Below are 14,770 nucleotides of genomic sequence, written 5' to 3' on the forward strand. Positions count from 1 at the left end.
TTAGAACTGTGTTTTTACATTTACATCTACTTACCAGCTTACAATAGAGGGCACTGGACTTTATTAGGGGTATCAGATTACAGGAATCTGAACAAATGCAAACATTTTTCTGGTGTTCTTCATATATATCTTGAAAGACAAGATGTACTTTATAATGCTAGACCGCAGTAGGCAATTACATAAAGTTTTAAACTACCTTAAAGTTTCAGGTTTTAACGTGACAAAATGTGAAAAAAGCTCCAGAGATACTTTTGCAAGGAACTGTTTTTATTACAATCTGCATTTATTTTTTTCTGTTTGGTAAATAAACAGGGAATTGTGCCCGGAAAAGACTGACGTATTTATTTTATAGAAAAGGCATTGTATGACACTGCGTCTTGATCCACAAATATAGCTAGAAGACATGCCATTAGCTTTCTGTTACCCGGATTTTTTTTGTTGTTGTTGTTGTTTGTTGGTTGGTTTTTTCATCCAATGCTGTTGACTTAATTGACATGTCAAATCTTCAACTCTCTTCATGTGGTGAAAGGTTTCCCAGTGCGTGCGTCAAAGCGCTACAGATACCATTAATGACCGCTATCAGCGTGAATATCCTGTTTTATGTAAGAGTGGGCTATCTGTTTACAAAAGAACCTGTCTCCTCGTTCAGAGGTGAGTCTCCTCAGCACCTCCGCGGCGCTGCTCCTGTGCGTCCTTTTACATCTCCGCGCCCTCCAACTGGAGACAGTCACGGCGCGCACCACGCCAGGAGCGCATCGGAGCATTGCCTTGTCCTTCTTGTCTCGAGCTCTGCGCAACACATTATGGGATTGCTAAGAAAAAGATCTAAACTATCGAGAGTCATGACTCCTCGAAACCAGTGAAATTGTTCTGATGAATTCCTAAAGGAGAAGAAAAGAAATGACACATAAGCTCTGAAGAAGTGGCGCATATTTTGACTGGTGCGATTAAACCCAGCTACAGGTAAGCGTTTTGTTGGAGAGAGGGACGGGGGGGGGGGGGGTTCATTTTTCGCATATTCTAGAAGTTCAGTTAAGCTCAGGTCAGTTAAGCTCACATGTATCAAATGTTTGTTTTGTTTGTTTGTTTGTTTGGTTTTGTTTTTTTTTAATCATTATATCTAAATGGATAATTATTTGACTTGATTTTCCGAGCCAGATATATATATATATATATATATATATATATATATATATATATATATATATATATATATATGTATAAACAAACAGAATTGCCGGATGGTGTGTGCAGAGTTTCTCAACATCGTTAATGACTGACATGACCTCTTCGTTTTACTTCGCGTTTTGTCAGATTGCATGTCATCTGTACACAATCTCTTAAATAGAATTTATTCATATAGTCTAAAGAAGAGCAATAATAATGACATTCTCGTGAAAAGGAAGAAAGTACAAGAAGAAACAAAAATTAACCGGCATCTTGAAGTTATGTCATCATAATTTATTATTGAATATTTTATTTGCTATGTTACACAAATTTGCAAAGAATCCTTTTTTCAGGTTTTTAAATCCTTCATCGTTTCTTATTGTTGATTCATTGTCTTAATTGTAATGGGGAAAAAATTATCGACTTATGACAGATTTGTGTTAATTTTTTTATTCCTCTTCGGTGTGTTGCTAGACTATGATTTATATTATCCTGTGCAAAGAAAAACACATTTTATCCAAGTTTATTTTAGTCCACCTAACTCCCGAAATGGACATTGAGCTGTCACTGAGGTCAAACATCTGTTTCAACATCAGGATGTGTGTTCACTTAACATTGTCCACAGTCCACTCCATTCTACTGCTACAAAGAGAGAGAAAAAAAAGCAGAAACTGGCTCAATAAAACCACTAATGTTATTGGCACTGAAGTTGCGTTTGTCTTTTTCGTACTGGCAGTGAGAAGCACTTTAATCTGACTATAGAAAGGCAGCCTGGCAGTACTCTGATTCTCTCCTTTCAATTACTTGGGTTGGGATTAATCTACAGCCATGCCCAGGCCTTAATAAATTGAAAACACAAAATCTGAGGGGAAATTTAGAGTAAATTGTCACATCTGATCGTTTGTCATTTCCTCCTGGGGAGTTTGTTATTGCTTTCTGCATGGAAATATTTCCCTTGATAGCTGAAGGTCTTCACTGAATATACAAAGTGGTGTGACCTGTCTGGTTCTGGCAGGGATCTTCTTCAGACATACTTTTAGTCAGATAAGTTCTCAAGACAGACAATCAAGATGTTAAATCAATAAATTCCCTCCAGGAAAGGCTGTCTTTATGAGTAATGAGAAAAAGTAAACATAATACAACAGCTCAAAATGCTGAACTCACAGTATTGTATTGCACAATGTCACTCTTGCATACAACATTATTTTAGATAGTCATCTGATAGTGAGTCATTAGGTTAATGTCAAGTGGGCCACCAGCATCTGTCAGTGAATGCTCTAGCTGAAAGGCTTGCTTTTATTATTGGATATATATTATAACCTGCAGAGAAACAATCAGGATCAAAATCAATGTTCTTTTCTGTCTGTGCAGGTGGGATGCCGTAATCAGTTTTGGACAGGGAGAGATCATGGAGCCCTGGATGTTCCCATCATCCCCACCAAACCTAACGGAGCACCTTTTGTATGACAGCTTCATGCAGGGGAATGAGTCCAGCATTAATGGAAGCTACATAGACCACAGCTTCAACCAAACCAGCACTGTGGTCATCACATGTATGTACTTTCTAGTTTGCGCTGTGGGACTTTGTGGGAACGCTTTGGTCATCTACGTTATCCTGCGCTATGCCAAGATGAAGACAGTCACCAACATCTATATTCTCAATCTGGCGGTAGCAGATGTGCTCTTTATGCTCGGACTGCCATTCATTGCCATCCAGCTGGCACTAGTTCACTGGCCCTTTGGGCCTGTGCTCTGCAGGGTCGTTATGACTGTGGACTCCCTGAACCAGTTCACGTCCATCTTCTGCCTTATGGTAATGAGCATTGACCGCTACTTGGCAGTGGTGCATCCCATAAAGTCCACAAAGTGGCGAAAACCACGCATCGCTAAAACTATTAACTTAGCCGTATGGGTAGTTTCACTGTTAGTCAATCTGCCCATCGTTATCTACACTGGTGTGATTACAAAGCACAATGGCTGCTTCTGCACCATTGTGTGGCCAGAACCTCAAGAAACCTACTACACAGTCTTCATGTTCTACACCTTCATTCTGGGCTTCTTCCTTCCCCTAATGGTCATCTGCCTCTGCTACCTGCTCATCATCATCAAGGTAAAGTCTTCAGGCATCCGAGTAGGCTCCTCCAAAAGGAAGCGATCAGAACGCAAGGTCACCCGGATGGTTTCCATTGTTGTGGCTGTGTTTGTGTTCTGCTGGCTGCCTTTCTACGTTTTCAACGTCACCTCGGTGACAGGCAGCATCAGCACCACCCCCATCCTGAGGAGCACCTTTGCCTTCGTGGTGGTTCTAGGATACGCCAACAGCTGTGCCAACCCAATCCTCTACGCCTTCTTATCAGAGAACTTCAAGAAGAGCTTCCAGAATGTTCTCTGTCTTAAGAAGGTAGGAGGGCTGGATGAGGTTGATCGCAGTGACAGTCGGCAGGACAAATCTCGCATGATGAATGACCCAACAGAGACCCAGAGTACTTTGCTCAATGGTGACCTGCAGACCAGCATCTAGCAAGTTTTACCAGCCTATTTTAGATCTTCTCTGAAAAACCTGAATTATTAGGCATCATTAAACTGAAAAATACAAGGCACCATATGAGTTGGGCTTCTCAGCATTATAGAGAACCTAGACAAAAAATCACAGGTTCATACAAATCTCCTTAGTAAGCTATAAGAGAGTTCTTCATGAAGGAGGCCTGAGGGAATATAACAAGCAGTGACACCTACTTGGCAAATGGTCCCCTGGGTGACATGGATTTTCCCTGGAGACTCAGTATTATATATGTTGTTTACCACAGAGGACCTGCATCAAGTTTCCCAGCAATGTTTGAAAATTACAATGGAACAACACAGGGCTGTGAAGAACATATAGTTGTTTGAGCTGCCAGTTATGATTCCCTGGGAAGTAAATATTTATGTAAATAACTGTGCATACAATGGACAAGACATAAAGATTGTTTAAAAAACGGACCAATATTGTCATGCAGCTTATAATTATAACCCTAGACTAGCAGTGTTTAATGTGAAACATCCTTCTGTAGCAGAATGTAATGAACTTCAGTGATCTTGTGTTGATTCTCTTTTTTTCTGTGGGGTAGTTCACTTGTGATATACCAAATGTAAATGTGAGTAACTTTTGTTCCATGCATTATTGAGGCAATAGCCCAATAAAGCTGCAGCTCTGACAACATACATCACAGTGTTAAGCTAGAAAGATTTTCTTGCTGGTGTTCATTATACTAACTTTCTGTGTATTAAGAGTTTCACATCACTGCTTGTGTATAAGTAAATGTATTACAGGACAGTTTGATCACACATGTTACCTCTTTTTCAAAAATGTTGGATTATGTGACTCTAAATGATTCAGTATGAACCCTGGGTTGTTTTGTGTGTTTGTGTTATGCTAGCATATGAAACCTGCCCAGATACTGTTTCATGGATGAGGATTGTACTCGGCTTTGCTGTGCACCCATCTGTCAGGGGTTGCTTGAGCTTTAGTGGTTGCTGTGCATCGTTTTTAAAAGAAGAAAAAAAGCATCGATGTTGTGAAATGCAATGACTCACTTAAGAAAAGACAAACATAATTTAACTTTTTAGTGCCATTTGAGAGACAGCAATCTCTCTGTCGCTGAGTAAGTGAGCGATGTGAATTTGTGAAGGGCTAGAACACTTATCTTCAAGAGGTTGTAGTGTTCCTTTATCATCACAGTCATCATAGTGCTGCTTCTCAGCAAAGTCCACACATCACCTTGACAGCCTGTCTGAATCAACAGCCAGATTACCGTCTTTACAAAGTATTTTCAGCAGAAGTAAAGTTTCCTCTTCTCTACATTTGTTACACATAAAAAAGTTAAATTACATTTCATTGATCTTCATCACATCACTATGGATTGTGCTAACAGCATTTCACCTATTTTGTTATGCGTTACGGTGACGATATCTCGAATATGTGTCAACTATGTATTGTACACAATTAATGCAATCATTGTCACATTGTGACACATGTGGTACTTTTGCCCAAAATAATGAGTTTTGCTAGCATGCTAGCTAGAGGGCTAATAAGCAGACTTCAATGACTATCTTTGAGTAGTGCTTTCATGTTTACCATTTTTTCCCACTATAGAGCACAAGTAATCACAATGTAATTAAAGTAGTTTAGTGTCTAAATACATCATAATGCATTGATGACAACCAAAGTTACAACTAAAATAACTTGTTTTAGTTTTGATATTATGTTGGTTTTTTTTACTTAGCCAAAGCTATACTTTGTAAATTATAATGAAAATGTACAATAAAACTGCACATAAAATTTTGTGAAGACTTTAAAAAATATCAAAAAATTGTTGTAAATCACATAGTATTCAGTTATATTTTAACTAAGTGAATTTTGTTGGCAAAAATGGTACACGTAAAAAAAAAAAGACGACTTTTAGAATTAAATAAAAATATTGAACTAGTTACATCTTTGTACAAGAATGTGGCCCCTAGGGTTAGTTTTGGTTCCCTACACGCGTTTGTTTTACACATGCAAATTGCATTATCTAGAGTCCTGCAACTTTTAGATGTCTCTACTTCAGCACACCTGACTCCAAAATAAACTCATTAGTAGAGCTCAGTATATATTACATAGTCTACCTGTTGCATTGTGGATCTAGTTTTAATCATTTTTACCAACATTAAAAAAGCTTTTAACTCTTGTGTTGCATTGTTCTACTGTTGTGAGCCGAGTTAATTATACATTCATTGGTAAGTTAAACATTATGCATGTAGAAGCTGCAAAGATATCTGAAGAAAAAGAAAATTGCCTTTACTATGACCACAATGTAAAGAAAAACTATTCAACCAGAAAATTGTGTCTATTCTGTTAATGGATGGTACAAACTGTAAAGCAGTAAAAATGGTTTGCATCACAGTAGCAGATTAACTAGTGGCATTAGCTCTTCATGCCTTCTTCTTGCAGTGCTAATGAATAGACATTTCAGACATTTGTCTTCAAGATGCATTATGTAGCCAATTTTTTTTGTCCTACTCAGTGTAGTTATCATGGCAACTGTTTCTGTATCGAGTTTCTATAACCCTGATTTTGTTTCTCAAGCTTCTGCTTATTTATAATAAAACAAGGTTGAACCAAAGCTGTGTTGACTTAAAGCAGTAGTATTTTACTTTGATAAATATGCTTTTAAAAAAAGTTCTACATAACATTAAAAGCCTAATTACTTAGAACATATTTTAATTAATTCTGAGCTATGGTTACATAAAATAAAAGTTTGACTTCTCCACATCACTTTCCTTTCATACAAATCACAACTGAAGCACAAGCTCAACATCAGCTATATCTGGTCAAAAAATGCCTGTTTACTTCAGAAATATGCAGCACTTTAGTATAATAATGCAAAAACCTTTTTCTGTAAAACTCATTCATAAAGTTATACGTTTTATAGCCTGGAATGTGATTTTTTTCTTTTCCTTTATAGGCTGTATTGTGCTTCTGAATGTAGCCACAAGGTGGCGATATAATCACCTGCATAAAAGTTGCTCAAAGACCAGAAACAAAATGTTAAAATTTGACATGTATAGAACTGTATGTCGACAAATCATTTCAGCATTCTTTTGCCCTTCTGGGATAATAGCTCATTGATGATACAGAAACTGTACAACTGACAATAGAAAACTATACAGATTTGGCTCAGATGTACTACAGTGCATCATCTAGTCCTTCAGAGGGAAAATGAAACAAAAGACAGCACACAAAATACACATTCCAGTTTTGTTCTGAGTTTAATCACTGAAACAGACAATGAAGCTCTCCTCTTCTTTTGTTTCAGCGGTTTCCCTGAATGCCTTCGGATGGCCTGAAACTGCTCAAAAATGCATCAAAACCATAATGTGACCATTACATATTAACTGTTGAACTTTACTTCTCAGAAAACCATTATATTCCTCTTACCAAAAAAGATATGCAGGTTTGATTTCGATTACAGAGCAGCAAAATACGAATCTTTTTTTCTTTTTTACAACTCAGGTAAGTGCCCTCATTTTTTTCATTTGCATTTTTTCACACGAGGGAATATTTTTAAATTTTGTACTTTTTATACAAACAATTTCAGTAACCCCGACATGGATTATGTGCATCATCTAGATCTGACTGAATCATTTTGTTTTTTTTTTTTTTTACTGATCTGCAGAGGGAAACGACACCACAGTGATCTGCACCAGCCACAGTTGCAATGAAGGAAGTTTAACACTGATGGATTCAGAGCCAGGCTGTGGTCAGGTAGTGCCCATATATGTGCAATGTGTTTATACATCTTACACATTCACCTTTTCGCTCTGCGAATTGTCGTTCCGGAGCAAGCTTTGAGCCGCAATCCACGGCAATTTTTCACACATGATCGCAAAAAGCCTGGTTGCATGCAGTGTGTTGTTAATTTCAGTTTTTTTTTTTTTTTTCCTTTTCTTGCAAAGAAGATTCAGATTTAAAGTTCACATATCAAAGTCCTCTGCACAATGCCACATGAACGCTCTCTTTTAGCATATTTAAACATCACAAAGGTGAGCTGATAAATCCACACCGTCATTATACCCACAATTCCACGAGAATGAAAGCATAATACGTCCAAAAAACATTTCAGGTACCAGAACAGCAAGGAACATGTGACTGTACTGAAAAAAAAATAGAAAAAAAATACACAGAAAAAAAAAAGTAAAAACTCAAAATTTAACAAGTTGCTAAAAAAATAGATATTCCCTGCCCTCAACCAGACTTTAGAATAATAATAATAAAAAAAAAAAACAGTAAATAAATGAACATGAGAACACTCAGGTCCAGATCTGTTTAGTTTCCATGGCAGCGCTTCTCCAGCAACTGGCAAAGGCAGCGTTTCTAAGCTCTCCCATGTTTTCTCTGTTCTTAAAAAATAGATGTATACTAGAATTTATACAGTATTTCAAAGCTAAAGTCACAAATGATGAGTATCATAACCAAACCTTCAAAAGGGTCCTTGCAAAGGTTGCAATACACTGGTTTGTATATACGACTTATTTTATTTTAACTTTTTTCTTTTTTTGCATTCAGTCCTATATGCATATGAAAACATACTGTCCTCATTTTGAGCAAGTTAAATGCTTGGTCAGTTGAAATGAGAGCACCATGGGAGAGAAATGGAGGGGGGTGCGGGGGTCAGAATACTGTAAGAAAATCCCAGGTGTGCCCAGCATCACACTCCATCCCTGCAGCAGGAAGGGAAAGGGGACAGAGAGACTGTGGGATCTGGGGCCTCTTCCCACGTCAGAACAGGCGACGCCCGACTCTTCCACCACCGATCCTTTTCATTCAGTTTTGTCAAGTAGATGCCAAGAAGTAGCTCAGTGCTTTTCTTTTTTTTTTTTCAGTTTCCATGATTTTACATGTCTTTTTTTTTAATTTTTTATCCCTCTTAGTGAAGGAGCAGACTGGTAGTTAAAAGGTTTCAGGTAGGTTTGTGTGTTTGCGTTTCATCCCGCCCCCTCGTCTCTTCGCTCTCTCCCCCTTGAAGCAGTGGTTCTTCATGATCAGTGGTCACAGAAGCTATTCATACTCAAGGAACTGTTTATGATAGAATAAGAGATACCTGAGAGGGAAAACGAGGATCAGATTTAGATTTTATTACTTCCTTTTCAGAGTTCTGCAAAGGTCTAGCTTCGGTTCTTACCCCTCGCTATCAAGTACATCCTTAATGCTGGCCTTGGTGATTATGGCATCGTCGCATTTGAACCACTGGTCTTTGTGTTGCCGGATGAAGCTAGTGTAGTGGCCGCTCTCTAACGTGCCTTGGTGGTTGACCACTGCAAACAACGAATACCTGAAATAGAGATAGATCAGCCATGATTTAGATTCCTTAATCCAACTTTATTTGATTATTTTTGTTAATTTAAATATATGTGGCTTACAGCTAACAACGCTCCAAATTTAGTTAATATAATTTGAGTATTACATAAAATCAACAGAAAACTGTTTTACTACGGCTATAATGTAGACTACACAACCATAGGGGCCTGACAGTTGTCATCGACACCACAAGGTGGTTAAAGCATAAAAAGGGTTTTGCTAAAGAAGTTGACTGTTGACAGAGTGCTGTATTCAGGCATATCAATAGAAAACTTAGTGGAAGAAAAAGGTGCACAAGCAATCTTAAAAGGACTGAGTTAAAGCACATTCAAGAGATTGACAAGGCAGGGACAGAGGCTGCAGCCAGCGCTTTAAGAGTCACTACACATATGGCCACGTTTCCACTGAGCTGTACACCATTTTATAGTCCGGCAAATTCAGGAGAGCATTTCTACTGCCAGTTGGACTCTCACTGAGGACTCTCACCCAAACGACTAACACAGTGACCAACTAGAGAGGTGATGAATATAATGCACTAGTATGTCGTCTACTTGTCACAGGCAGTGATGTTTTTCTGTCCTCCAATCAAAGGGACTGTGTTGTGCGATGTGAGTAGCTCCACACTAACCGTACCATACCATTGTCCTATAGACTCGCAATAGAAGGGAGTCCAGGAACAATATGGTACAGGTTTTTTATATGGGACACTTTTAAAATGGAAGCAAAAAAAAAACAAACTAGTGTAATAAACGTGCCGCTCAGTGGAAACAAGGCAGATATACCCAGGACAGAAGTTACAATTTTATTTATTGTGTCAAGCCACTCCTCGACCAGTTTGAGACGTTACATGTTTCTTACCTGGGCGAGAGGGGGAAAGACTGGGCTGTTGCTCAGTGCTCCAAAGTCCTTGCTTTAGATCAAAGTACATTTTGCATTTTATGTGGAAATCAAGATCCCAGAATAAGGACGAAGAGTGGAGAGGCACATAGTCTAAGCAGCTTGAGGTCCAGTGTGAACTTTCCACAGTCTGTGATGATTTTGAGAGCCATGTCATTTGCTGGTGTTGCTCTATTGTGTTTCATCAGGTCCAAAGCCATGGAGATTTTTGAACTGTGATTGCATTGTCCTGAAATGCCAGAACTACCAGTGCCTGCTTTAATCATCTTGGGATCACTATGTTTGATTGGCCAGACAACCCTTGCAACCAAAGGCCACAGACAACCTATGGAGTTTTGTCCAGAGGAAGACAAGACAACAAACCCAACAAGGCAGATGAGCTGATGGAAGCTATTAATACCACCTGGGCAGAGTCATAGGCTGATCGACTCCATGCAACACGGCATTAATGCAGTAATTTATAAAAATTTAAAAAATTTTTTTAAAAAAGCACTGACAAAGTACTGAGTGAGTACACCTTAGAGCAGGGGTGGGCAACTCCAGGCCTCGAGGGCCAGTCTCCTGCACCTTTTAGATGCGTCTCTACTTCATCACACCTGAGTCAAATAATGAGGTCATTAGCAGGACTCTGGAGATCTTGACTGCACTTAGGAGGTGATTCAGCTATTGGATTCAAGTGTGTTGGACCAGGGAGGCATCTAAGAGTTGCAGGACACCGGCCCTTGAGGACCAGGATTGCCCACCCCTGCCTTAGAGTATATCCACTTTATTAGGCTGACAATGCACAATTAAAAAGCTACATTTATTGGTCTTATGAAAGGTTTTCATTAGCTCTAAGCCATAATCTGTAAAATAAAAACTCAAAAATGTATTGCTCTGACTGCAATGTATCAAATACTTTTTTCTAAATCTATTTTGCCAAAAAGATTCTCAGCAGTTTTCTGCATTGTTCAATTGTGTTGATTGCAAGAGACAAATAAAGCTACATTGCAAATCTCAGCATGTCCCCACCATGCAGCACTTTGACATTTTTATTAACAAGTACACCCCCATAAATGTCTTAGAAAATAGATGCCATTGTAACTCCCATGGATGAAGAAAACTAAACAGCTTTTAATAGACCACAGCCTGATTTAATTAGAAGAAGTCACAGTTGGCTGCTTTGGGTCTTTAGCATGTGCTGCTGTGCTCAAGTTAAAATTTATGTGATCACTGTGCTGCTTTAGAACCACTGAGGACAAAATGTCTAGAGATCAGTCTTCCTTCATATGCTAAACCACGGGTACTCACTTATTGTCGTTGTTTAATACGTCAACTGACTGTTGATACTGCCCATTCATTCTGCTCTCTTTACTGTGAATGACAGAAGAAAAACAATTACAGGTTTACATTTTACTTGAGAATAAATTTCCACTAGGTGGCAGAGCAGCACAATTTTCTGTATCAAAGGAACAGACTTGCCACATTTTCTAAATTTGAACATTCCAGACATTTTCAAATTCTAAATTTATGAATAATTGACTCTTTGGGTCATTACATTAACAAATATAAGCAAACAAAAATCACAGGCTGAAAGTTTTTGTTTTTTCCAATTACTTGAACATGAATGGCAGTTCATCGCTGTTATTTTATTTTAGCAAAAATAAAATAAAAAAGATACATTGCTGAAAAATGACATACCTCACTTTGATACTCATTTGTCTCATTTTCTGTATCAAAGCTACATTGTGAATAATTCTTAATCTTAGTCATTACCATGTTTATCCCTCTAAGGCCACACTTTGTTTAGTTTCAATAAAAAAAAATAATTTATATGAAACACATTAATTGTTATGTCTATATGTAATACCCCAGCTAATACAGCAGCAAAGCATATATCATGTTTTTGGTTGAAACTCGTCTTTAGATCAAGTTAAAATTACAGTGTTTGTCAGGTTTTTTTCTACATTCTTCATATGAGGATTCAAGATCAATTTCATTATCATTAATCATAAGACTCATTCTTATGATTATTGAAACAATTGTATCATCAGTAATTAATGTGATTTCCCCAAACTTTGATAAGGTGTGTATGAAGTCTCAAATTCTTAGAATAAGAGATTGACATTCATATTTCAAACTACAAGTCATGACAAAGATGCTGAAAGGTTCAAGTTGGATGAATTCATTCTAGTCAAGTGTGTAAAAATTACTGTTTAAACTACAATCCTGCCATCTTAAAAAACTGTTTAATTACAGAGTTTTTATTTAAGAAATATGAACCCAAAGACAGTAACTACACAATAAGTACAACTGTGCTTACTTTTCACAGATATGTATATCTAGCCTTACAATGTGTAATTTTTAAAGCTATTTATGTCCATATTTATCATATTTTTGTGAAGTTACTTCCCCCCTCATATGTTTTCAGACTTGGATACTTTTATCAGACTAAAAATAGCTTAAATGAACACAAGAAAAAAAAATGATCTGCCCATCATAAGTCAGACAAGATCAGAGTTTTTGTAAAACAAAGCACTTCAAGTTTTCACTGCAGCCTCACCTGGATGCCATAAAGGGCGTCATGTCCAACTCTAAAGGGAAGGAAACATAGGTAGTAATCTTCCTCCGCAACTTAGCAGAGTGCTCAAACCGCTGGAGAGGGCCAGACAGGAATGACGAGAGAAAAAGGGGAAAAGGAAGCAAATTTATAATTAAAATGAATTAATTTTACAACACAATTTATAATTAGATTTATGTTTTCAACACAATTATGGCAAGCTAGAAATGGTCTTGTAGTTATTTAGCACAATCCTTTTACAGCGTGTACCTATGAATATTACAAAGATTATATGTCTCCACTGCCATATAATAAATAAAACATGGACAGTGGAGGACTGTATGAGTCATAGGATTCATGGGTGTCCTGGGACAGAGCATGAAAGCACTAAAACAGTAGGAGGTAAAGCAACAACAGCTATATGGGATGATGAACACACGTACGCACAAAGACTCAACCACACGTATAAATAAAATAATACAATCTTACAATACACAGTCCATAATAAGGTTTCTGTGCAGAAACAAACGGTCTTGGAGTGAAGACCAATAATAAACTGGCAACACATCGTTACTGACTCACTTTGAGATGAAAACACGCTACAATGGGGAGCTTTTTCATTGTCAGCTGTTTGGTGGACTCCTGGTAACTATGGCAACCGCCGCACTTGATTTTGGCACTGCTTCCAAGATGCTCAGGCCGCGTAAACCTGCAGACCAGAAGACAGAACATGCAACAAACTGTAAATCTGCATGATTACAGATCACAGAATCATGATCTTAGGCTTTTATCATTAACCAGAGTGTAGATTTTGTTGCATCTCAGTTCAGTAAGCGCAACAGCTTCTGCCTGCTCTGTACCTTTAAGAGACTTGCTGCAGCAAGTAGGGGTGTGTGAGGTGCTGCAGTGAAAAAAAAATGGAGGCGAGAAAAGGAAAAAAAAAAGGGAAAAAAAAAAAAGAGTTGGGGTGAGACAAATGGGAGAGGTAGAGATTGAGGGCATGGGCAGAAAGGGAATTAGGTAGAGAGGCAGGGAAATGAAACAAGATGAGGAAAAGTGAAAAAGAAACCGCAAGAACGAGGGGGCTGCGGAGGAGATTTGAGAGGTCACACCTGCTCCGTCAACCTGGTGATGGGAGAAGATGAGACCCAAGCATAACAAGGTTGTTGTGACTGAGCAGACACCACATGTGACCCTTTGTACAAGCATGGGGAGTTGGGGGGACAAATGAAATTTGTTTGGTTACTACTGCAAAAGGCAATAAGTAAGAATAACAACATGTTTTTGTTTTTTTTCCCTCTATTCAGCCGTGTCTAAATAGGATTAGTGTTCCAGTCCAACAGAAAAGAGAACATTACCAGTAGCAGCAGTATAAATCAGTGGTAGAGATGCACTAATCTGGCCTTTCAGGACAGATAACGATTTCAGTCTGATAAGAGAAATGTGCTGCAGAGTTTTGGACAGAGTTGGTAGTTCTAAATCCATCTAAATTAGGAATTAATTAGGGTTCTGAATGAACATGTCTTTAAACCTATCTGATTTTTATTACACTGAACGATGGGAGGTTAGTGAGATGGTGGGAATTGTCATTTCGGATTAATTTAATGAGTAAAAAAAGCCGTTCTATGATATTAGCTAGTTACGATCTCTGACTGTGTCGTCAGTGGAGTTTGAGAAAATTTCCTTTATTTCTGTGCTTCCACTGGTCCATTGTACTGATATTGGTTAGATTTTTCCTCTCTGTGGGACAGGAACATTTACGCTATTTATGCAGTTGTCTGCATTCTTGCTTCTCAGATTGACTGATCTAACGTCAGATAACAAGACCGACAACTCGTAGGTTAAAATTACTACAATTTATGTCAACGTTATTCTTCAATTTATGCTTTTTCTTTAAAATATGTTTTGTCACAACAACAAGATATATATTTTGAAACACAGATAATAAAGTGGAAACTCTTCAAACTTTATGTCCCTCTCTTCTACCACTGAATAAAAAAAAAGAAAGAGAAAAAAAAGAGAGAGAAAATGTAATTTGTGGGGTGAAATGAGTTTGTACCTGCGTAGGCAGTCTGTGAGTGTGGTGGATCCTGACAGGTGGCTCTCGCCGTTGACCGTGCTGCCGTCCCCTCCAGGGCTGAGAGGCCAGAAAGGCGTAGATGAGCCTGGCAAATCCAGACTGATGTCCCAAAATGGATCTATTGTTGTTGAAACTCCACTGCGGAAAAAAAAGCAAACAAACACAAGAAAGAGAGGTTAGTCCAGGACAATATATAATAAATGGGAGTGAG

General features: G+C 38.1%; 2 protein-coding genes across 3 annotated transcripts in view; one reads left to right on the forward strand and one right to left on the reverse strand.

The window, feature by feature from the left end:
• The first annotated feature begins 597 nt into the window (after window positions 1–597).
• Window positions 598–4,990, forward strand: LOC102219310 (somatostatin receptor type 2-like). Its single transcript, XM_005801436.2, has 2 exons — window positions 598–963; window positions 2,539–4,990. Exon 2 carries the CDS (start codon window positions 2,576–2,578, stop codon window positions 3,686–3,688), a length of 1,113 nt encoding a protein of 370 aa, XP_005801493.1. The 5' UTR covers window positions 598–963; window positions 2,539–2,575; the 3' UTR covers window positions 3,689–4,990.
• Window positions 4,991–6,935: 1,945 nt separating this feature from the next.
• The window catches only part of LOC102218873 (ubiquitin carboxyl-terminal hydrolase 22), a 29,225-nt gene continuing 21,390 nt past the window's right edge, over window positions 6,936–14,770 (reverse strand). For both annotated transcript variants that reach the window (XM_023348939.1, XM_023348938.1), the window contains 6 exons: window positions 14,539–14,697; window positions 13,062–13,188; window positions 12,483–12,574; window positions 11,231–11,293; window positions 8,868–9,017; window positions 6,936–8,786 (listed from right to left, as the gene is read on the reverse strand). In XM_023348939.1, the coding sequence (XP_023204707.1) occupies window positions 8,744–8,786; window positions 8,868–9,017; window positions 11,231–11,293; window positions 12,483–12,574; window positions 13,062–13,188; window positions 14,539–14,697 (634 nt within the window). In that variant the 3' untranslated portion in view covers window positions 6,936–8,743. The remainder of the gene's footprint in view (window positions 8,787–8,867; window positions 9,018–11,230; window positions 11,294–12,482; window positions 12,575–13,061; window positions 13,189–14,538; window positions 14,698–14,770) is intronic.

Source organism: Xiphophorus maculatus, chromosome 16, assembly GCF_002775205.1.
Source record: "Xiphophorus maculatus strain JP 163 A chromosome 16, X_maculatus-5.0-male, whole genome shotgun sequence".
Lineage (NCBI taxonomy): Eukaryota > Metazoa > Chordata > Actinopteri > Cyprinodontiformes > Poeciliidae > Xiphophorus > Xiphophorus maculatus.

Excerpts from the sequence above, each read along its gene's own strand:
- LOC102219310 (XM_005801436.2), top strand. The coding sequence starts at position 2,576 with ATGGAGCCCTGGATGTTCCCATCATCCCCACCAAACCTAACGGAGCAC.